The sequence below is a fragment of the Apteryx mantelli genome, chromosome Z (genome assembly GCF_036417845.1).
Source record: "Apteryx mantelli isolate bAptMan1 chromosome Z, bAptMan1.hap1, whole genome shotgun sequence".
Lineage (NCBI taxonomy): Eukaryota > Metazoa > Chordata > Aves > Apterygiformes > Apterygidae > Apteryx > Apteryx mantelli.
In genome coordinates this window covers 12,908,840-12,934,523 of record NC_090020.1, presented here as the reverse complement: position 1 = coordinate 12,934,523, position 25,684 = coordinate 12,908,840, and the positions used below count along the sequence as shown (strand labels likewise).

The 25,684-nt window shown below is 36.7% G+C and overlaps 1 protein-coding gene across 2 annotated transcripts in view; it reads right to left on the bottom strand.

Moving 5' to 3' along the window:
• SLC44A1 (solute carrier family 44 member 1) overlaps positions 1–25,684 on the bottom strand; it is a 70,462-nt gene that overhangs the window by 30,342 nt on the left and 14,436 nt on the right. For both annotated transcript variants that reach the window (XM_067316682.1, XM_067316681.1), the window contains exons 2-5: positions 20,404–20,493; positions 17,735–17,877; positions 11,975–12,111; positions 1,082–1,175 (exon numbers count right to left, since the gene is read on the bottom strand). In XM_067316682.1, coding sequence (XP_067172783.1) covers positions 1,082–1,175; positions 11,975–12,111; positions 17,735–17,877; positions 20,404–20,493 — 464 coding nt within the window. The remainder of the gene's footprint in view (positions 1–1,081; positions 1,176–11,974; positions 12,112–17,734; positions 17,878–20,403; positions 20,494–25,684) is intronic.

Sequence of the window (25,684 nt, the reverse complement as noted above, 5' to 3'; positions counted from 1 at the left end):
CCTGTTTTCTTATTAAGCTACATTTGTTCAGACCAAATGACATGGGAACACACAGGAAAAGTTAATATAATTCTGGCAAAATTCAAGACTGACAAGCCTTTTCAGCATGCAAGCTGGCAATGGAGTTTTCATTTGTTTTTGTATTACAGCTATAAGAACTAACTTAGCTGCATGGAATATTGATCTGCTGTGGGGAAAAAATAAAAAAAATTGTTAATATTCCAGCTGTTACTTATTGTCACTACAATTAAAAAAAAAAGTCACTGGATAGGCTACCATGCAAACAAGATATATCTGAAACCAGTTTCTACAACTGACCGGATTATAACACTTAATACAGTTGTAACAGAAAATTGTGCAAGAGGCAATAATCTGCAATTCAAGTCTACCATTAAATGTCTGAGAAGCCAAAATATGAAAAAACACATGATTCTTGCTGAGTGAGTGGTATTATTGAGTGGTCTTATTTTGGAGCTACAATCCTTTCTCTCTATTTAAAAAGAAAAACAGCCTAGGCTAGTATTTTAAATAATAAAACTTGGCCAATACGTTTATAAAATACAGCTTTTTTTATGAGGCTGGTATTTGAACAGCCACATATTGGTCATTTGGGAACTGAAAAGAATCAAAAAACAAAGCAATTTGCTAAATCTCACTGTTTCAGATAAGGTGTAAGTGGTGAACGCTGCAGAGAATATTGTTTGAATATGACATTTTTCACTCCCAAAGATCCAAAAGCCTTCAAAAATTGTGTCTAAACGGCAGCCCTGATGTGCAGCTGGTGGTAGGGTGAAAGGCAGCAAAACAGCTGATATTCAGCAGAATTTCAGTCATATGAGATAAAATAACCTGAAGATGACAGATGTCCACTTAATACTCTTAGTAACACAAGTGTGGATAGTTTGGGTTTTTCGTTGAGTTGCTTTGATGATGTCTTTTTAAACTTCTGGCAATAAAACACTAAAACATCCACCTATGAGAGAGAACATATCTATGCTTTATATTTTCTAAAGAACTGTCATGAACTAAAATCTCTGCTCCTTCCATCTCCACCCGCAATTAGACAAGAAGTTAAAATTACCTCTCTGGAACAGGGTACTTAGGACACAGCTTGGCGGCCCTTGGGTCTGTAGTGTATTCCGATGGCTGTAGTTCATAGCTGCACAGAGTAGATCCTGTTGAGAGGGAAAAAAATGACAGAAAAATTAAATATTTCTATTCTTTGCAAATCATATTAAAATTGATATCGGTCCTGATTCTATAGCTCCTCACATTATTACTGCTCTTTTTCGTTTGCAGATGTATACTATAGTTAGCCCTGCAATGGAACACTGAATCAAGTCCAACATATGTTCCACTGTAACAGAATGACACTTTGCATCTAGCATTGAGTCTTTATCCTCCAACATTTGAGTATTCAAGTGGAAAAGGCTAATTCACAATCCAGTTTGAAAAAGGAGGACAGTTCTGGGCACTATACCCTCTGAAGTCACCCCTCCCTCCTAATCTGCCAAGTTTTTTCCTGATCATTTTTAGCACTTCAGAATTGCATAACACAACTTTCATTATAAAAATTTACACTATATAACCACAGTCTATACACTTCAGAAAGAGAACGAAGAAGCCAAACTGCTGAGGTTAGACAGCTGTCTGAAGAATATTAAACATACTTATGTATATTCTCACTGCACTAGATGTCCAGCTTTTATGACAAAACATTATGCTATTGCAAAATTCCTTTATGTGGACATCTTACTGTAGATACCCAAACTTCTGGATGAAACACAGGTATAAACAACTGCAGAATTTTATGAAGGGGCAGCAGGAGAAGAAAAAAGTTCCATGTTTATCATTACTTACAAACCCAAGGAGAAAAGGAAGATTGCACATATTTGTTTACTTTGTTTTGTTTTGAATACAGGCAAAAAAGAGCCATTTTAAAGACAATTAGAACAAGAATTCCTACAGCAAGTAGTGTGGCAGGGGCAGGACTCTGCATGAACAACTGTATACAGATTCATGATACAGAATTTTTTGTGCAAGCCTTGTCATTTTGTCATTCAACGTTACAAGCATTTAACTACACTCTAAGCATCTTACACAGAGGCCCACTCAATCAATAAATCAGAGAGAAAGCATTGATCTGCAAAAGGCCATGCTCTCCTGTGACTTTTAAGGGTTCTGGCAGAAAAGAAGAAAGGAGTGGGATTTGCTATATATTGCTCAGGCAAGCAGTCTGAACTCTTCACACAGATGTATATATGATGGGCTTCTGTTTGTACCCCAGCCCACAAAGGTAAGCCAAGCACTGCTGAATTTTAGATCTTGATCTGCACAGAGCTCACAAGTCATTCAGGCAGGACTCACAGATTAGGGCAACCCAACAAACCCTGGACGGTGGGGAGAACTGGAAGACTAGCCAGGTCATTCTGGAACGCAACTACATACTCCCTCCTGTCATGCAAGGGAGCGATGCAAGCCTCTAACTGCCACTATCATCTTTTGCCTGTGAATGGCTCTTGAGGCACCTCTGGATCTCTTCCCTTCAGCTGTCCAACTCTCATAGCATGCCTCTTTTGACTCCCAGCAACTACAAAAATATTTTTATGGAGCTTGTCAGACAAGGGATATTAACCACTGTGCATCAGAAAGAAAGACCAGTCCAGTAACTGAACTGAAGCCTGTGAGCTTTATATGTCCTTTTGTCCTAAATAGTTAGGCTACAGAAATTTCTACCTGTCTCATAAATACTTAATTCTTTGTATTTTGAAAATTTCGATTTCAGTGGCAGAGTTTTATAACCTAATGATGTGCTTGAGTAATGAATATCATTTTACATCAATCTTAAACTGAGTTTCTTAACAAAACAGTCCCTGTCTGTCAACAAATAAAATTGTGAGTTTTGTAAGGCAAGAGTGGGGGTCATGGATTGCTTTGCCAAACCTTCCATCTCATGCTAGTTATTCTGGGTTAGCAGAGACTATCTTAGCACAGCCAGTCTTACCTTGGCTGTTTGAGTCTACAAGCCAGCAAGAGCTTAAAGAGGAACTCCAGTTATCTACCTTGCTGAGATAATTTATTTACCGAAGACACTACTATTATTCCTAAATTATTATCATTTCCAAATGTTCCAAAAATATTACGGGTAGAATCCAGCAAACAAACTGAAAAGTCATTAAACTCTATTGCCTTCTACAGATGCATACATATTTCTTCCAGTGAAATCATCAGGCAAAGACAAACTGTCCTCGAGAGAATGGATCTGAGATCCCAGCATGTTATAGCCTTGAAGAAAAATACTTCTAACTATGTGGAGCAACAGTTAGCAGGCCAGTAATGAGCACAGAGAGTTTATTGGTCACACAGTACTATATTTGGTGCCTTCAGCTCCTAAATTGTAGTCTGGACACACAACCTAGCTTCAGTTCTATGGTTTCTTTTCCATGGATACAGTTGCTTCAGTTGTTAGAAGAGTATTTTGGGGGCATGACTGCTGCAAAGTATCTCAAAAGATAATCTTTCCTTTCAATCATAACCTAGACAACAACCATTTCCTTTAGAAGTCTTCTTTCTGTTTTGGTTAGGCTTTGATTAGTAGAGAGCTGAACAGTCACTGCTTCTGGCATTCTTAAAAATACAGCTACAATTAACATAAATTACATAAAGACGCTAGAAAAACATCAGGACAAAGATGGAGGGAGCTTCAGGTGGTTGTCTTGCCATTCTGTATGCTGCGTTCTGTGAGCGCACAAGATCTCCAGTAATTTGCCTTTTCATTTAAAAAGAAGCTCTTTAACAGCAAATAGAATATTCTATGCTAAGCTGAGGTAAATTGACTAGAAATACTCTGAGAGTGCAAAGCTCCAGTACAGCATTCCTTCTTGCATTTACTTTGTTAAAAACACACACACACCCTGCTACATTATGATCACTACCAATATCGAAGTTTACAGATTTAGAAATGATAGACTTCATTAAGTTATCTGCTCAGAGGTCCAGCCCACAGAGGAAAACAGAAACACAATACTGCCTGAGTCATAGTGGTAGAAAGTACATCAGTAGTCTTGGATTCCATCCTGAGCTGCACAGCAGTGAGTAACCACCTCTCTACGTTCTTACCATGAACTGAAAAAGGGACTTCTGGGTCTAAAAACATGGACTTTAGTAATTTGAGTTAAGGATTTAAGCAGAAAAATACAAAAGTATACAGAGATATCTAGGCCAGCTTGGGTACCAGAAACAGAATAGTCATTTTTAGCAGTGCACTCAGCTTAAGTTAGATATGCTTCCAAGCAGCTAAGCATATCCTTTCTCAGAGGCACATGGTAAAGCACACCCTGAGACACTAGAAGCCATGGCTTTATTAAAGTCATTTTTATGTGATCTTCTATGTATGGTTGCACCCTTAGGAATGTGACCTCAAATAAACATGTACTGTGAAAATATCTGATACGGCCAATTTCCTCTAAAAGACAGTACAACAAAGTAGAGATTACAGTTGGAAAAAAAAATCAGTATCTTATTACATCTTAAGCATTCTCTCTTTCACAAACAACATCTTATTAGTCCATTGATAAATTAAACCCTCTAGCACAGTTTTCAAACTCTAGGTAATGAGGGATACGCAGTGTGCAGAAATATTAGCAAGAGTGAGACTGTTTAAAGGATAACTATTGGCCTCTGTACTTCCAGCCCAGTGCTGTTTCCCCTTGGGTTCTAGGTATTTTATGAGCAAGTTTCACCAATCAAAACATAGCTAACATTGCGAACGCATGACTCACACACAATTGTGCTTAACTGTGCTTAACCAGCCTACATAATCCAGCTAGAAGTATTGGCAGCTGGATATTGACAGAGTTGGAGTTCACTGATATTCAGGAAGGACAGGGCTCTTAACTTTTATGAGTCTGAAATTCTTCTCACCTTTGACTTTCTTCGCTCCAGTACTTGTCTCGTGTCTATTTGTTGAACTACATCTGCTCTAAACTGCTACTGCAACTTACGTTTCAGGTCCAGAGCACCAAACTATGAGACAATTTGGTATACTGCTATTAGTATATTACATAGTTGATTAGTATATTATGGACTAGCAACATGCATAGGAAAAAGAAAGCTTAAGACACTGGCTCACATATTTTCAGGGAATTTTGTTGCAAATTCCACAGACACAAAACCAGAGAACAGGTAGGATGCCAAGCAGTGCTTCCACAGGAGAAGATAAACTACCATCCATTGCTGACTTCCGCCAGTAACAAAAAGCAGAGGAAAACAGTGTTGCATGACCTTAGCAAAAGTTTGTCTATCAGCAGTAATAACAAGACCTTTTCTTCATGAACTCATGAAAGTGCAAAACAGCTCAGACCATCATAAAAGGAAATATACTGTTGCTGACCAGACTTTATTCATTCTTTGTCTGCTAGATCTGACAACTGTAATAATATACTGTCAGCAACTATGGGAAATAATTCTACTCAGAACACAAGTACTAAGAATACATAAAATTTGAACTTCTTATGACAGGTTCCTATTTGCCTACTGGTTTTTAGAAGAATGAAAACTCTGCAGAAACTGACAATTGACATTTGATGCTTCAATTAGAAACAAAGTAGCATTTAGGTGTGCAGAAATTACCATGAGACCAGTAAACTAGTTGGAAAACAAGATTTCCACTTCTTGGCCACAAATTTGAACACAGTCTGAGGTAGCAGCTAAATGTGGAAGCATCAGAGGACCGTACAAACATATCTACATATCATAGCTACTAGATTTACAAATTATGTGTTTGCTGATAAACAGGAATAGAAGCAGAAGGCCAAAGAAGGATGAAACTTTAATCTAACACATGGCCCCTACCGGAAATTAGGAAAACAGTGATGTCTTGAGACAAGCAAGGTGGCATAGGACAGACCACCATGTGGTCAGGACTTCTCAAGTTAATATGACAGATTTACTCTCAGTAAATAAAGCAGCCATCATTCTCCACACCTATCCATTGGTGCCTTTCAGAAACAGTGTGTTTGAAAGGAAGGAATGTAGGGATTGTATATATACAAACTTTCCTAAACCCCTAGCTGTTGCAGAGGGACATACCATCACTACTTCAAAAGACTGAGAAGCAGACTCTAAGAGAAATTAAAATTTGTTTTCCTGTATAAATACGGAAATGAAATTAAAGGAGGCATCCTCCAGAGCCTGCACAAATGTTCCAATAAATAAAAAATAAACAAACACAAGGCAACTCCCTCCCACACACTACTTAAATATCTTGAGGTCTTTAAATATATAAGATCACAAAAGAAAACTACTGAGATAGCCAACCAGTTATCATTACAACTGGATTAAAAAAAAAAAGTATCTTAAAGACAGAGTTCATGTAGATGTATCCTCAGTTGTAACTTAAAAAAGCTCAAACTATCCTCTTCTCTCTCCCTCGTTCTTAGCAGCAGCACATAAACTTGAAACACACAAATTTACTCAGTATTCCTCCAATCATATTTCTCAATATGCTAAATAAAATCAGATATTCTGGAATTAAATTAAGTGTCATCTAGCCCAGTAGCAAATGCTTCTTCTTCTAGGTCTTCAGCTTTCCGCTACCTATAGCTCAAGGATATCCCGAACTAAAAAATACTAACGTCATATTAAAAATCCAAATGCTTTTATTTTAGATACCAAAAGATAAAATCCTAAAATATTCTCATGGCAATGAGTTTTGTAAATTAATCATTACTTGTGTGAAAAAGCTTGGCCCTCTGGCTCCCAATAATTTCATTTTTGCCCTCTAGTTTCTTGTCACTCTAGTTAAGAGATCAGAGAACAGTACTTTTTGTCTTTTTCTTTTAAACCTCTTCTAGGCTATTCCTGCTTTCAAAGGCTGTACTATCCCTGGTAGTTTTCTATTTTTCCAGGCAAAAGTATCATTAGTCTTTTCTTGTGATCATCGTTGTCTGCCTTCTCAGTATACCTATTTTTAAACACTCTGATGCAGGAACCAGAGCATAGTCTTGATGTTGCCAGCATAACACGAATTTACACAAAATAATACAGTCCCTGTTTTGTTCTCTGTTCTTCACAATCATAAACATTACACTTGGGACAATGCTGAGCATTGACCTGATACTTCCACTACTGGCAGCAGCTTCAAGATCTCTTTCCCAAGTAGAAATAACCAATTTACAGCCAAAATACTATATTTATAGCAGGCTGTTTTCCTCCTCTTTATTCCACATGCATTTTTTTGCATTTGACATTATACCATCACTGAAATCAGATTTTTTTTTCCAGTAGCAACAGCAAGATTTATTGTCTAACTATTCCTCCCCTTTTTCAAATAGTTCATGAATGTATTCAGTAACACAATATTAGTATAGACTAGTGAAGGACTCCAAGGGCAGTCACCTTCTGTTGTGAAAACTGACCATTTGTTCTAAGGCGTCTATTTTTAATGCAAGACAACACTGAAAGTCAGTTCTAGTAACAAGGCAAAGTAACAACAGATCCCCCATGACTCAAAACTAGGTATAAGGTACCTTTATTCAAGGCATTCAGAAAATGCCACTCAAAAATAATATACCCAGATTCCTAAAGATTCAGTGGTGCAGAATAATTTCTCCATAATATGCCTCTAACTAATCCGGTACAGTTAGCTTTAGGAAAATCATGGGCAAAGAATTAAGTTTTAACCGGCACACTTCCACAAAAAATGGCAAGAAGAGAACAAAAAAAAAGCCTAAAGTTGGCAGCAATTGGTGCAACTATTATTTCTAAGACAAGTACCAACAATACGCTGCAAAGATGTACTTTGATTACCACTCCTGAAGATTACATTGTACTTCAGACAAAACAATCCTTTGTTTTCCTATAGCACAGAGAGATGACCTACTCTGACTTAGCCAGCTTGATTTCCTTTATTGATTTCTTTCAGGTCAGCCTCAGTAGCAGACTTAATGTAGTTTTAACCTCAGGCTCTAAGTCCACCTGTGCTAAGTCTCTGCTACAGAACTCTGACAGCTGAGGGGTCTGACAACACATTTTAAAATAGGAATTTTATTTTTAGGTTTCTAAAGCAGCATCTAGTCATTCACAGAATAGAGAGACAGGAATATTAGTTCCTATAAAGACTTATCTAGTATAGTTGCTACTGAGTTCAACATATCTCAAAAGTTATGGCCATCTGTTTAGCGTTTCTTTTTAGTAATGACACCTTATTATTCATTTGGCACAGTAATATATGAATTTTTTCCTTAGTGATGTTTAAAAGTGCTTTGGCAAGACTCTGAAATGGTCATGGCAAAGTTTCCTGGCCATTAAGTTTTGAAGCATTAATTAGCTTTCTGGAAAAAATAGCTGTCAATCAGATTATTCAATAGGCACCATTTTTTAAGTGCCAAGACTAACAAAAACATTGAATCCTAAGTACTCCTTATTTTAAGCATCCTACCAGGTGACAGCACCCTAGGGAGAACAGCAGTAGCCAGTTTACAACACGCAACATTCTCAACTGGGTCCAATTCATAGTTCTACAAATTCAGGTATTAACAAAGCATAGTTGTGTGTGAATAGCATTAGAAAATGTTCTCAGCCTATGCTGCACATCTCTGCAACAGCTCCAGGAGTTGTTCCAGAACTTGTTCCTTTGCCTTTCGACTTGTTTATTTGTTAAAACTGAAGATCTCAGAAGTCAATTGCCCAGCTTTTTCCTTTCCATTTATCTCTTTCTGTAAGAAGTTCAAGCCAGTTCCCAGTCATCTGTGTGTCAACCATTCCGAACATATTAAAGTTACACACTTTCTTGTTTTCTTCTGATCAGCCAGGCTTTGTGAGGGACAGACCTCTCTTTCTCTTAGGTGAAACTGTGCTGCAAATGCAAGACCTGACTGTGGGGGAGTGGGAGAGAGTGACAAGGAAGTGAAATTATTGTTCTGAAATGTTGCAGCATTAATCACCAAATCAGCTCCTTTTTCCCAAAAGGCAGCAGAACAGGAAGTGCACCATTACTGATCCAGAAAGCCACAAGGCTGCTTTGTCATGAGATGTTCTTCATGCCTCAAGCAGTCATTTCCTCTGCCCTGACTGCTTATTTATGATCTTGCTTACAGACAAACACTGGCTGGACTGCAAAATAAATAAGAGCTCTGCCACAATTGCTCTGAACCCTGAGGCTTAACAGTCCTGCCATGTTGTGTATAGGCAATCAAGTGCCTATCTCACTTTGGGAAAGATACCATAAATGCTAAGCTAGCTGAAAGATTGTACTTGGTATTAATCGAATCATTAACCAAAACAGTGATGTTGCAGTATGTTTTACTGTTACATCTTTTGATAAAGACTTTTGCATAAAATGCTTTATTTGAACTCATGATTCCATCTCCTGATAGACTGAAACAGCACAGGATTCCTTTGGGATGGAAGGGGTCCTAAACAGTAATTTAGGAAGGAACTCCAAGGTGTATAGAGAGTAAGGTGATTTCAGGGATGGGATCTAAGCGATATGAACATAGCTAACTATTCAGGTACACATGCAACAACCTGAGCAGACCCTTCTCCAGCGCAATCACTATTTTCAGGATGTAGGGAGGAAGGGTTAAAGCTTTCAGAAAGGCTCAGCAGGGCAAAATTAAAAGTTGCCTACATACTATACTTATGCAGTTAAAAAAAAAAAAAAGATAAAGTTTTAGAAGCTGTAATTCAGCATTGATTATATAAAGACAGTTATCACAAAAAACTAAACACACATCACTTGTCTTCCCTCTTACAATTCTAAAATCCTAATTACATAACATCATAGAAATTGGCTAGTGACTGATTTATGTATAGTTGCGTTCAAAGTTCTCAGGTTTCCTGATTATTCTTCTCACAGTGTGGTTTTAACATTCTAAGATCACTTGGAAACAGACTGTCAAAAAGAAAAATACTGTATGTTAATGTGCAATTTTAATTTATTTAAACGCAAATCCATTAACCGAGTTACCTCGTAACTCTCAGAACAGTCATTCTGTTTACTGAGTACTATAATTTTGATATGACTTCACTGTTCTTGATCTACAGTAAGATTGAATCATGCTTTAATTTCTACTATGTATCTGCAACCTGAGTTGCCATATATTTATGGTGTTTAATATCTAAGCTGTTCGTTTGCTACAAGCTATCACTTTTTGGAACCTATACAGGTTGGTAAGCATTTAAACAGAAGCATAACCATGAGGGTGACAGTGTGGTTCAGACCTGTGTGGTTCCAGTCTTGCACAATGTTCATCCACAATAGGAAAGCTCAGTTTAGTACTCATTTTTTGACAAGCCTAAGGTCATATAATGAAAATTAGGCCTAGAACTTATGAACGATTCTACTCATTGATTCTACTTAATGATTTTACTCATATGTGCTATAACAGCAGGTTTCATACCTTAGTCCATTCTGTAAGCCACAACTATTAGCTTTAACAGCTATTACAAAACAAAAAACAAAAAAAAAAACAGAAAGATTTATTGTAAAACATAAAATGCTAGGGGAGATACAATTAGAATGGAGGACCATGACAGGACGTAGCACATTTTAGGAAAAGCGTGGCTTTCGGCCTATTTTATATGATAGTTGTGCTGAACATATTTCAGGCACAGTTAATAAGAGACTTGACTTATAAACACAGAAACAATGTTTGTAGAAAAACAAGGCTTACATGGTTGCATTTCATTGTTTCAAGAGGTACTCAAGAAACTCCCCTACTGACTACCTTGACTTTGCAGAAGCACATAATTGGTCTGCATTAGATAAGAAAAATACACCAAATATGGTCAAGGGGTAAAGTATAAAAACGTATTCCAATACTGATTAGTTTCATTTGTGGGCTTGTATTTGACAACAGTGCCTAATCACAAGGAAGCTATTATCCCCAGTGCACCCATTGTACCATGTTGGCACAACTGTTTGAGGAGCTGCACTCACAAGCAAATAGTTTGCTTTAAGTTCTCATTACATGTCAGGTGGTTCAGTTCCCTGACTCAGTCTGTCACACATCCAGATGTGCTACCACACTACAAGGGCAGAAACACTTCAACTAGTTTTGCTATCATGAGAAGTGCTCACATAATCAGTGCCTGAACAGAAATCAACATTTCAATGGCTTTTACAAAAAGTAAACAGTTCACTGCTTTGACTTTGGTCACCCAGACTGACTCACCATTAGCCAATATCTTGCAAAGAAATCTTACCACGGCATTCAAAGAGATCAGGTGGGAGAGCTTAATATAAAACCCTTCCTATTTGAATAGCTGAATAACACAAATTTCTGCAAATCATTTAAAGTTTATATTTACCTTCTTTTGGAAGGACCAAAAATTGATCACCTTTCATGTATTTTGTTCCATATAGTATTCAAATATGGATTGAGATCATCACTTGAAAGAAACAATATTGCTCATGGTGATGGGGTAAAGTGTTTCATTTGGTACCGCAGTTTCTTTTACATTTCTAAAAAAAAGTGCAAGAACAGCCCCCCCCCAAAAAGCAAAACAAAACAAAACCCAAAACAGGGCCTGCACTGCAGCACTGAAAAAAAACAGGAATATTTCTTATGCCCATAGACAGACTCCATGCTCCAGTGAAGCTCAATAACAGCACCGCTCTCACTAGCCCAGCATATGTGAGGATGTTTCAGTGGAATTACTGTTGAGCAGCAAACCTCAGAATGATTCCATAACAGTTGGGAACAGATGCTATAATTACACTTTCTGCTAGTGAAATTCTCCTTACACTTTGCTCTCCTGTTTTAAGGACGAGCTTTCAAAACTTCCCAAGACATGACAGAACACAAACTTATTAATACTGTAACATTCTTATGAAAGTTTTAGTTTAATAAAAACATCACAGTTTTATCGATTTTTTTTGTATTTCATTTTTTGTTCAGCTGAACGAGTCTTTTTTAATCCTACAAAAATATTTGGTACAGGAGCAAAAACAGATATGCTTTTTCCATACCATTAGTTTCTGCAAACTTCTGAACATCAGCCAAAGTTTTTAGTTCTTTCCTTGGGCAAGCTGACACACACAGAGCAAGAGATTTGATCCTCTGATGTACTAAATCAACATTGCATGGATCCAAGAAGAACACATACCTAGAGAAGAAAAACAGGTGAGTTATTTTTATTTTAATGAACAGTCAAAAGAATTCATGTATTCAACATATGCACTACAAAGATACTGATATTTACAGACATCTGCATCATAGCACAGATACTTAACTTTACCAGTCTACTGGTAACTTTTCAAGTCTACTCAAATGGTACTGTTTATGAAACAGCAGCACTTCTTCATAGATGCAGGTCTTAACATTCAAAAATGAAGCTCCACTCCAAAATTAAACTTAACTTCAAGATCTCCAACTTTTTCCAAAAAAGACATAACAAAAAACCCTGTAAGGTTACATTTATGTTATAAAAAGGAATAAGTCTGTGGATATTTTAACAAATATACATAATTCAAGCAACTCAGAAAAGTCTTTTTTGTTTTTAAGATTGATTTTCCGTATCGCTGGCCCACATTATTGAATAGATCATTTTGGTATTTATTTTGAAACAAAAGTTGGCTGTTTCACATAGGACTATCTACTGTGAAAGTGCAGTGTTTTAAAAAGATTATATTTCATACATTTCCATGATGTTCACTGTCATTTAAAAACACAAATTATGAAGTACGCATTATAATCTCTTAGGAAACAACTCCTCATAGCTATAAACATCTCATCACAAATACTAGCTACAGTATTGTCCATTCATGGTAAAATACAGATGGGGAACCTTTTCTTTCCTGAAAGTTAAAGAAGTCTTTCATAGTCTGTTTTTTTTGTGATAGGCTGTGCATTAAAATATTCTCTTCATATTATCTAACATCATGATGGGAAAACAAAACAAAACAGTCATTTATTCATGGATCATATAAAATGGTATTTTTTGTTTATTTTAGTAATCCTCACGGTGAGAATTTATTCCATAATCAATAAAAATCCCTTTTGATCCCAGAAAATTTATTTCAAGTTATAATATAGTTACACAACATTAAGTATACTGGCAGAGATATCTGCAGTTGCTGTAACTCTGAGAATATTTCTTTGTTAGAACACCAATAAAAATAAAATATAGTATTCGAATAGATTAATGCTTTATTTAGTTCGTTGTATCAAAACTTTTAAGGAGAATCTCCTGCTATGACAAAAAGTGTCACGAGGAAAAAAGACAATGCCCCCAAATGTTTGATGCTACACACTTTAGAGATAACACTTTTAAGGCCACATTTATAACAGATCTCCACAGAGAATGTAAAAATGTCAAACCATAAATCTATTTTTAAACAACCAGAACAAATCTTGTTAAAAAAAATCACAATACAGACACTAGGAAAAGATCACATATATCACACAACTTGGCCTTGTGCGTAATGGTTAGCATTTACTTCCTACCCACACATTTTCAGCCTATGTGGTAATTACGGTCCAACCTTCCCCCACAGAAAGACTGCTCTATTATCCAGTCTCAGTGTACAAGAATTATTACTATGCAGCACAATTACTCAGTCCTTAGCCTCCAAGCTATCTTACTTCCTGAAACTCCATCAAACCCCATGCCATCTATATTAACTGCAATAGAGTAACAGACTTAAGCAGCATTCTTAAAATATTTCCTATTGACAAAATATTGTCTAGGAAGATTATCCTGTAGTATTTCTGTTTTTTGTTTTGTTTTGTTTATTTGATAAATAATACTAAACACTGGAGAACTCTGCAAACAATAAAAGTCCAGGAAGCAAACACAAAATAAAGATGATTATCCTTCAGACATAGTCAAGATAACTATGTTATTAACAAGCCATTAATTCCACATTTTCCCTTCACTTCAAAGAAAATACCTTTGTGTTGATACTAATCAGTACAATACCAGTGATGACCAGACAGTCTTGTTATGGCTTTCTCTCCATGAAAGCAAATTCATGCAGATGCTACTTCATACTACTGACAGAAGTCTAGGGAAAACAATGCAGGATTTGGCATTAACAAGCTAGATGCCAAAACATCCTCTGAAACATGGCATGATGAAAATTACTTGAGGTAAAAATAACTGCATGCAATTTTGAATATGTTACTTTTCTCTAGCCATAATAAATACCTGAAATGCTAAGCTTACATTTAATTTTAAGCCAATTCTTATACTTCTAGGGAAAGGGGGAAAGAGTGACTTTTCACAAGTCAGGGTATCAGAGTATAACGTTAGCAGCAAGTTGCCCATCCTGAGGTATGTAATTCAAAACAGACTTTGGTACAACTTTTCAAAATGAATAACAAGAATTTTTTTTTACATATGCATCAGATAACCTTCCTTACACTTAACTACTGTTTCAAGTTTACATTTCAAAATGTTACTTTTTAAAAAAAAAATTCTAAAAGAAAAATCCACATTTCTGTGGAAGTAATTCAAAATACAATTTCAATACAACCAGGGATAAAAAAATAACAACAGTTACCACTCTTGACTGGTACCTTATTGAACAAGAGGACAATTACTTATTCATGCCCATGAGAAATACAGCAACCTCCTCTATCCCTAAAAGAATTGGAAGACAAAGCACTGTTTTGTTCTCCACATACCCTTGATTCTAGAAGTATGAACAGTAACTTTAAGCAACTGTGGCAACTTACTGTATGTACAAGTCTATCTTGCCTTCAACTATTCTGTATATTCTTATATTTGCCAAAGTCATTGATTTTTCTGTCAGCCCTCAAGGTATCTCTTCATAGTCAAATGAGCACTCTGCAGAACAGTTGTTCACTGTGATCTGCAGTCATCTTACTGCAATAATGGAGAAGTGAATTTAATGATCATCCAGTCTATACCAATTACGTGTAAGGCATACAGAGCTTGACTTACCCAACTTCTCAGCACGCATGCTGTAAATTCTCCCCAATTTTTCCTGCTACCTGAAATCAAACCTTCTCCTGAGCAACCCAAAGGCATTTATTAGGGTTGAATGCCACTCTAACTCTTCTCTGTAGTGGCATGTACATGTCTTTTTGTACCTGAAGGAATAATACAAACTGAATTCTGGCCAGGTAGCAAAATATCACTGATCAAAATCCAGACTGAACTGGCATTCATGAACTTGTATTTGACTGCTGTGATCATCATTTTATTTGCAAAGTACTCCATCATGTCAAAGGCCATTTTTAATCCCTTGCACTGCCAAAACTTGAAATACAAACAGCCTACTTAAAGCAGATAGGTTTAAGAAGAATGTGTTACCAGGACTGGACTACAGTTGTGGTTCCTATTTCAGAACACGTCCTATTAAATCTGTACTGTGTTTTGTTAGCAACATAAAAACATAGCTGATTAACTTTTTGTTGACAAGATCAAGTTGTAAAAAACTCCTCCACAACATTTAGTCTCACTAGTTTCAGCATAACTGATGTACACTTATCAAATCATGCCACTGTGAGGACCCTTGCTCCTCACCTTTCCACCCAGATTTTCCACATCCACAAAGATCATGCAAATTTCACTTCCTCATTACAGTTTCTATGGCTTGCCAAGGAAGAAAACAGTATTTTTACAGATGATTTAGTTTTTCTGCCTTGGCCTGGGAAATTAGTTACCCTGAAAGCAGAATCAAATGAAAATAATTTCAGGTTTCTAGAACTGCATTTGCAGAGCTTAAAGCCCTCCCTTTCTCTACAAGACCTGAAATAATGGCAGTAAGAATAATTTATTTTTTCAGACTGTCTATAAAAGCACTCCTATAAAGTAGCATGAACTAGTTCCATGAACTGCCTCTCAGACTCTGCAGGAACTTCATCTGCTAGAGACATATGCTAGCACTCGAACTTCTTCTGGGGAAAAAAAAGAAAAAAAAAAAGATCCAGACAAATTTAAAACCACAGGGTGTATAAGACTGGAGAGGATCACTTGCTTTACATAAGGAATGTCCTCTGTCAAAGCTGGTTACCCTGGACTGTACCAGACACTTCACTGTGAACACTTACAGAATAAACTGCCTTGGCAGAAGGCTTCCTCTTGCTCTCAGCCAAATAGATGAGCATATCCATTCATTTGCTCAAGTCATGTCTCAAAGCAAGATACCTTTATTAGAAAAATATAATCCTTTGAAACCTTCTTTAGACTTTGGCTTAACAGTATCTTCTGGCAACAAGTTCTATGTTAAGTGTTGAAGACATTCTCAATTTTTATTCGCTGTTTTTCAATCATGCCTTTACAAAGAGAAAATGCTTAGCAATCCTAGGTGCATCCTCATGCCTGATTTTGGTCACATGGGTACTCTGGAGTTTAAAGGATGAACTGTTACACTGCTGTTTGCTATGTCTGAATGAGGTGCCTTGAGTTTCTTGATTACTTCTTGGAATCCTTTGTCTCCACATGCACAAAATCAGGCAACATTTCTTTCTAAAGGTAAAGAGGTTTAAAACAGTAACTTTAAAATTTACATTTCCTCTCACAACACAATAATGTACTGAATATAGCTGATTTTTAAAAGAATTTAAAATGTTCGTATAGAAAAACAGGCATGTTATCCTGCATAAGTTTTAAGCCTTTTGATCCTCATGGAAGCTATAATCAGATAAAGAAAGGATTCTTTTCACAGAAGAAATCTGTAAAAGTTTCTGGCTATTTTATTTCATTTAAATTCTTCTGATAACACACCAGTTACCTAGTCACGTTGAATCTTAAATCAGATACTTCGGAAAATTCTATAATGGTAGCTCAAAATAAACAGATTTTAGACAAGTGTCCCTCCAAATAATCTGCACACATTAAGAATTTTCTGCTAGTCAAAGTAAAGTGTGAAGTAAAAGAACATCACTCTCAGGAGTTAAAGACTTTTTAACTTAAAAGTTAATTGATTTAGAGTTAAAATAACAGAATGGTGAAAGAAGCATTCTTTTTTTGTAAACTAATACCTCTATGCTGTTCTAAGGTTACAGATTAAATAGTCCACTTTCCAAAGCCATCCAAATTGTACAGATGTATTCTAAGCATTGACTGGCAAGTAGAACTTCAGACCTTTACTAGATTTTCAATCCTTCAATCCAGAATTCTGGCTATTCAGCTCCAATACTAACTACTACACTTAGAGTATGTCATTTTTTCCACATCATAGATAGGGAATACGTGTGCTTGTTTAGACCTATAAGGGTTAGGTCTCACAGGACACTGCTTAATAAGAGTTGTGTGCTGCTTTAAAGTTGCGTGCCTTTTCTCCAGAAGCCACCTTTATATAGCCATCTATATGTTAACAGTTCAAGTTTTAAAGTCTCATCTTAATGTGCTGAATACATCCCAGATCCCACTAAACTCAGTGGAAGAAAATGAGCATAAAATCAAACCATTTCTACACAGATGGAGGTCTACAGAGGCCTGCTCCCAAATTTGAGAATATTTGTCATACCTGAAATCCTAACTAACAAAGTTCCTAAGTGGTCTGGTATAGTTTCTTACGTTAAAGCTGATGTCAAGAAAGGGAAACTCCTCAGTGACCTAGCTGTACTCCGATTACACATCTATCAACATACCTTCTACAAGTACCACTGTTATTACCTAGGTGAGAAGAGACGACAAGGACCAACAGGGAAAGTTAACATATTCCTTTTCTCATTTTATTGTAAACCTCTCCCAAAAGAAGAAAGATTTTGCCTTTCCTAGCCTACAGAATGATGTAATAGAAGCACACACTTACTTCTTCTGTGTGAGGTCCAAACCACTGTTGACTATTCCCTCCACCTTGACATTTTTCTGTCCACAGATATTTCCATAACTGTCATATCCTGAGAGCAGTCTTGCAGCTGCTCCTGTAGCTATTGAAAAGCCACAAATAAAACCCTGGGGGAGAAAAAACATAGTTTAGTAATACTTCGTTTGTCATTAGGGAAAAGTCAGCTTAATTCATTTGTTTCTAAGCACAGCTTCTTAAAAAAAAAAAATCTTTCACATCAAGAAAAGAAAGACAAGGACAATCCACCAAGAGCTATTGTGCAATTATGAGTTTAAATACAAGGCAAACCAAGGATTCAGATCTCTAACATAACGTATTATCTGAGCAGAGTTAAGAATCTTCCAGGTGCTTTTTGAGAGTCATATCCTAACCAAGTGGTGCATGAAGCAGCAGAAGGGCCAAGGACAGGCAGTGAAGGAAAGCTACAAGCAGAGCTAGAATTGTCGAGGATTAGTATGCATCTGAAAAAATTCCAGAAAGTCTGGATTTTCAGGCTTTAGGAATTTTTTTTCATTCAAAATAAGTGCTTACAAAGTTGAGCTAGAATGAAGAGGTCTATCTGATGTAAATGCTTTTTAAGGAAATCTTCTAAAGCAAAAGAAGGAAGTGGCCAGGTCAAGGCCACTAAAGTTCCAGATGCTGAAGTTTAAATGCAGCAAAGAAAAGAAATAAGGAGCAGGAGAATGGAAAAGGCCATAGACAGAGCAATGTAGGAAATGTCCCATGTCAGGTGCGTCTCACCATGAGCTTTCAAAGATCTTACACTAGCAAAACCAGGTTCAAGGCAGTGATGAGATGACCAGAAGAATGTGCCCCCAAAATATCATGAGCTCTCTACCACTGACAGGCAGAAATGAATCGCAGGCTTGCTCCAGTACCCTCAGTGAACTGCTTTTACAGATGAGCTGCAAGCTAAGATTTGAGAATGGGAAGCAGAGTAAACGGTTGAGACAAATGTGTGGAGCAACAGATGGCAGCAACAGGATCATGCAAGATGACGACAACAGGTAATAATCAGCATGGAACAGTCAAAATATGGGTGGTTTTAAAGGTCTGAAAATACAACAGGGTGACCTAGGATGGAAGCACCCAAGATTACCTTATTACTGTAGAGACACTCCAAATAATAGGTGGGTTATTATCTTTTTTTTGACAATGTTCTAATGTAATTATAGACTTAATACTCAAAGTGAAAACAAGGGCAGAGGGAACAAAAGGCACAAGTAATAATTAAAGCTGATTTACAGCACTTACTTTCAATTTCTTGGATCCCTGTAAAGGACATACTACTCTGCATTTTACATACAGTAGTATTCACGTTCTCAGCTTGTTCAAGAATTTTTTTCCTTACACACAGGGCAGAGTGAGATCACATGATTCTTCCCCCTTCTAATCTATTCTATACAGTGCTACCACAACCTCCTGACCCATGGTGCTACCTCATCCTTCAAGTGAAGTAATCTAGGACAGTAAGTAACACTCTATTTGACTGAGTAGCATGATTGCTCTGCATATTATATTGCTTAGGCAGGAAAAATCTGGGACACTAAATCACAACAGACAAATTTATAATTGTGGGCAGCAGGTAGGTATAGACTGAGTTACCAGAGAACATCAACAACAGTGGCAGGAAAAAGCAACCATAAAGACAGCATGTTTCAGATAATACTGTGCATTTTATGACTTTAATATACTCACATGTTATAGTGAGAACATAATTAGTAAGATTTAAACAAAACGTTAGTATCTTTGCATTGAAAGCATAGCCAATGACAAACACTTTGGGGAAATGAGAAAGGAAAATCAATTTTATCAATGGAATAAGAATTCCAAAAAACAGAGAAAAGAAAGAGAAAACAGAGAAAGAAAGCTGATAGCATATAAATTCCAAATTCTTTAGGCCTACTACTTGCAACACAGCAGCACAAGACAGTGACAGACATTCTGCATTTAGGAAGAACAGCATACATAGGTCCATTAAACAATACAAGACAAAAAGAAACTGTGACAGTCTATTTCTAGTTTTCACTAACCTGTATATTAAAAAACAAACAAGCCCCCAAGACATAAAGTGCATAGCATTGTGAAATTATCTTGAGAAAGGTTAGAGTTTCAACATACAAGGCAGGGATATCTCAGATGGAATGGGAAGCACCTTAGCATTCAGAATAAGGTTGCTAATAGGAGGTGCTTCTACTGAGCATCTAAGTAGAATGTGCTCAACAGTTTGATGTTTAAAATCTTTGTTTCTGAGCTACAAGTCTATTGCTATTAACACAACTGTTTACCAGGCTCAAAGCTACCATTTTCAGGGCATCTGCAGTTCCATAAGGAACATAAGCCAACCGGTACCTTGTATGGCTAGAAATCACTTCAAAATGAAACTAATGTTTCAGAAGAATGGGAGCTGAAGCAAGAAGTGGCACAAACAGCAAATTCTGAATCCTTCCCAAAGGTCTTTGATCTGTACACACTACTAAAATAAAACCCTTTTCTGTTTCACAGCTGACAGTTCCTATACTAATATACCTTGACCCTGACTAAGCTACTAAATACACAGTTTTAAAACCTTTTTCTAGTGAATGCAAACTCTCCAACTACATAACATTTGCAGAATTCTTTGTTTTACACACCATTCCTATGCAGAAGAGGATGAACAGGAGTAGCCATGGCACATCTGTGCAGCTGTGATCCTCCAGTGGTTTCCACTCTCGCTTGGAGCTCTTGGATGAGAAGAGGAGAGAGAGATGGGGTTAACAATGTTTATTCAATTCAGTGTCTTCTACTCATAAAAGAAAAAAAATGCAGAAAATGGTTCTCCAGGGCATTAACATAGAGCAGGGGTTATCTTTAAACTCAGATATACCTGAAAAAGTTTATCTAAAACATGTTATGAAAGACATTTCAAAAGTGCATCCACTGGAAGATAGATCAACAAAAAATATTTATTCAGAAAACAGACAGGAACAGTGAAGGTTCAGTTCAGCTATTTTTCTAGTTTTAGCGGAAAAGAGAAGCTAAAGACATTGAATCAACAATAGCTGTTATTGCACTCTTCCATAGCTTCCTTCCAGTAATGTGCTTTCCAAGAAGGATAAAAGGTTAGGCTTTGCAAAAGCTTATAAATCTTAAAATATTATTGGCAATATTAGCAAGTATAGTGCTTGTAGAAAGGATGAAATAAATTGCTGCTGAAGTAATAGTTCTCTGTCTGCCAATAAGAGGCAGTTGAGTTTAACACTTCAGCAAAGAAATCCTGAATCAGTATGGCTTAGGTGCCAGAAAGGAAAGTCTTGTACTTACAAGGTTAAAACATTGAAGGAGGGAGGCTCTATTGCTAAGTATAAAGAGGTGGTTATAAGCAATTCAAATAGTCTACTGTTTATGACATAAAATTTCTGAAGTCTGCTTACACTGCTAAAATAATTGAAGTCTACTAGAAATGGTCATTTTGCCATCTAGGAAAGGTTTTGAGGCAAGAATGAACATTGGCTGTAGCACAGAACTAACTGCTGTACTAAAAACCGGTAACTGTAATGAAATTCTTTATTAGAGCTATTTATATTGCACAAAGACCTTTAATTAGTTTTCAGATACCTACTATTCATATATTTCTACCAGGATCCTGAAAACATGCACATTGTTTTTGTACTTGGGGAGGACAAGGAGATTGATGTGGTGAGGGTACAGAACATCCATCTTCAAGACAGAACCAGAAAGGACAATCTATCAAATTTTATATTTCTTCTTCCACTCAAGACTCTGAAGTATCTTAAAAACTTAGTTGACAAGGTAGCTAACATCAACAGCTTTTATTTTAATTCAGTACTGACATTCCATCCAACCACTATCTCCAGGGCCTATTTTTTGCTAATTTTTTTAAATTAAAAAAAATGCTACAGTATGTAACTCTTGTGAAGTTATTGAGTTGGTTTTGGGTATCTATGACTTTGTTTTTAGTTAAGTCACAATCATAAAGCAACTTTTACAAACAATATCATTAGAAAACTACAAGCTAGATAAAATATAAATGAAATCCTGCATGCAACTTCTCTAATGAAATAAAACTGTAGTTGCAGACTGAAGTTTCACCACACTGGTAATTTCTTCCTCTTATTTAAGTTTTTCCTGTATTAGTCCAAGCTGCATGTACAAGTCCTCTAATCAGTGAGGTATGACAGAAAAAAAGAAAAGCTCTCTGGGAATCAGTGCTTTTTTGAAAGGTGTTGGCTGGCTGACCTTATTCAGTTAGAGTCTGAGCTGAGATAAAGCAACTAAACAACTTAATTTGCAGACAAGAGCTATGGCACTCCTGGGCTTTAAAAAAAAAAAAAAAAAAAAGGCAACATCTGAAAAGATATACAGGAAGTATATTTGTGTATATGCTGAACTTACTATGTAGAGGATACCCACATCAGTTCCAGCCACTGTAAGGCATCCTTACATGCAGGAAGTAGGAGGAACAGAACATTCTGAAGTCAAGGTGCCAACAGCACCTCTTTAGTTTGAAAGGTTTCTAGTGGAAGAAGTTGTTCTGGTTGCAGCTGTGACAATATGACATCAAAAAGCACAGTTTTCTAAGCACTAGGACTTTGCATTAGGGAATTCCATGCCACATTTGCAGTCTTATATTAAGGAGGTCCCACTTAATATTTTTAATTCTAGCTGCACAAATTCACTCTGGGCTCTGAACAGTCAAACTTCTTTTTATTTTACTCATTAATCACTAGGGAGAGGTGTTAAAAGGTCACATTATGCACTCTACTATGCTCATTCAACAAAACTGTCTTTTGATCCTGGCAAGTTTGCACTTAGAACTAACACACTGTTCAAACTTAACATTTACAGGAAGATTGTGACATTTATATTGTTATAATTAGCATAATCAGAATTGCACAGACTGTGTAAAGCTTCATGCTCAGTATTCCTAAATTCACTCCAAGAACCCTGGATTCATTAGGGATTTACTTTTATTTACAAACAGCACAGAGATAAATTTCAGCTGTAACTGCACCTTAAGAGTAGACTGCCCTTGACAGAAGAAGCAGCAATAAGATGCATAGGGTGGTATTTTTTTTTTTAAATCCCCTCTGTACCATCCGCAAATAAAATCTTTTAATTGGATTTTTAAAGGCCACCGGACATCCTCTGGAACAGCTCTGACAAGGATTTAGGATGTCTGACGAGTCACAGTTACCATAAGTAATCCATTTCACCTACCAAGTGGCCTGCAATTCATATTCCAAAAAGAAACTTGAAAAGACATGGTGTAACAGGTAGTTAGAAGGTTACAGAGAGAGGAATTCAATCTATGCCCATAGTCTTTACTTGACTCCAAAACATAGGTTTTTATTTCCAGAAACACAACAGCATTAAGGAAGATATTCTGAACAATAAGTACTCTTTGAGGCAACTCAAAAGTGGTTTCACTGGATACTTAACAACACATATTTTAACCACCCAGCATAACAACAAGATAGCAAGTGATACATCTTTATAACTGTGCCCTATTCATTCCAGTAGGCTCACAACTTCCCTCCAGACCTTGCTACAACCTAAGCTAGCTGCCAATAGCTATTTGGTGTTTTCTTCTCAGTCATTTCCTTATACTCTGGATTCCCACTGAAGTTTCCTCCCTGAGCTTCACACCCCTTCACCTTCACTGGATCTTTGATGCTGGCGTCTGTCTCTCTCCAGTGGCTTAGTCCTACTCCCAGCCCACTCTACCGCCTGAGATCCTTAATCGGACCTTAATATTCATGCTCAAGCAAAACAAATTGTTAATCTATGGTCAATACAAGGTCTAAAAAATGTAGTTTGTTTTGCAGTCTGGAAACTATGCTTTGTTTCCATTGTAAACTGAAGTATTATCAATATTTTAGCTGACATGATTTGCCTACTATCCTTAATCGGCAGTTCTACTGATTTTGGCCTTTCTTCTAGACAGATTAAGAATCCTTCAATATTTGCTGATGAAAGGAGCATATGGATAAAACAGAGGAAAATATATATTTTTTAGTTTTTAGATTCAATGTAAATTTTCTCTTAAAATAGAGCTTTTGTTGTATATTCTATGCTACTTGTTGATACTGTTGCCCCTAACAAAGCACAGGGTCCACCTGTGCACAGGCATGGCAGCACAGAGGATCAGGAGTGCTATCAGCCAAAGTGGAGAGTAGGCAACAGAACACTCTCCAAGATAGGACTTAGAGTCTGGAAACTCTTTTGCTGTCCATAGCAGCTCCAGGGTGCTAATTTTAAGGGTTAAGAATTATTTACTCAAGAATCCAAATGAATGTGTTCAGAAACACATTGCACGTGTTCACTTTGCCATCTATATAACCCAGTTTTCAGAATGCTCTGCAGACTCAATGCTTCTCAAAGACAAATCAGAATTGCTAGGTGCCACAATTTCACAATTACACCTTAGCTCCATACCTAGAAAGTTTGGTATCTAAACTTAAGCTTCACAATTGAAATCTCAGGTATGAGTTTGAGAGGACAGAGGTCCTTAAAGAAAGCTAATTTTTGCAGAAAAGCGCGAAGAATGCCAGCAGGCTAGCTGTTGGCTTTTTTAGTTTAATTACAGAGCTAAATGGTCGCAAGTGAGAGTCCCTAAATGCAAGTGCAAAATAAAAAGGGACCATGTTCGTGGTATTCATTGCATCCGATCACTTAAAAATCTGGAAAAATCCTCAATTTTTTTTCTCTCTCCTCTTCCAAAAAATGTCTTTGCAGCACCAAGCAGTGGGCCTGAATTTAGAACTCTCCCATATACTTTAAAACACCATGCTTTATTCACTGCTTTAAACAGTTATTAGCATAGCATAAAACCAGTAGGTACTTTCATTGTCAGCTGAAATAAGAGTACAGAAGACAATCATACAAACACTCACCTATCCCAGCCAGAGTGCAACCCAAACATAAGTTTACAAAAAAGTACAAAGATATGGCATGTAAAAAGACTACAGACACAAAAATCACATTTCTGAGCCAAAAATAAGTCTCAGGAAAGACCAAGAATGGAGGGGTCCCACAGAAATTCCACAGGAAGATTCAGTAGTCATGAGGAAGAGCAATCTTCCAAACTACTAATCTAATTCCAGGACCATCAAACTCAGTGTTAAGAAAACCATGAAAAGACAAAATGTTAAAGCACTATCCACTTTCAGCAAAGTCAAGCTGAATTAAACTTCATGAGATATCAAATATTTGAGCTATGCCATTCTGGCTCAAGAGAAGGCTTCCAAACGAAAATGTTCAGAATTCCTGGAAGGTCCAAAACCAGGACAAACTGTTCACTGCTTCTTGATAATAATGCTACATAAGACATGACATGCAGATGAAACAGTGACTCAATATTCTACTTCAGCTTTTACTTTAATGCCATTTCAAGTAAAAAATATCAGAAAATAAGACAGAAAAGTTGAAACACTGAGATACATACAAATCATTTTGATATTCCCTCTTAAAAAGCAATCAATTCTTTTATTTGTAATAGTTTCCTTTTTCTTTCAACCTGATTCTAACACAGCATGATGACGTTGCAAAACATCCAGTTACCCATTTGCAGGCATTGAGAATGAGCAATCATATTTTATACACTTAGAAATGAACCACTTTTTTTATTCAATGTTGAATACAAAAAAGGTATTTTGACTCATCTCTTTACAAAGCTGCAGGCCCAGATTCCAAAGATTTTTTTAGAAACAAGCATAACAAGGCACTTAAGCAGTTGGTTCGTTCCCCCTGTAGCAGCTGATTGCATGCTTTAATAATGCAACTTTTTAGACCACTAATGATTTCACTCCTCTTCTGAACGGTCTGGTGGACAATTCCTGGTTTACAATACAGTCAGGCACATATCTGGTATATTGCAACTTCACCACCTGCTTTCACCATGCTTTTATTTCA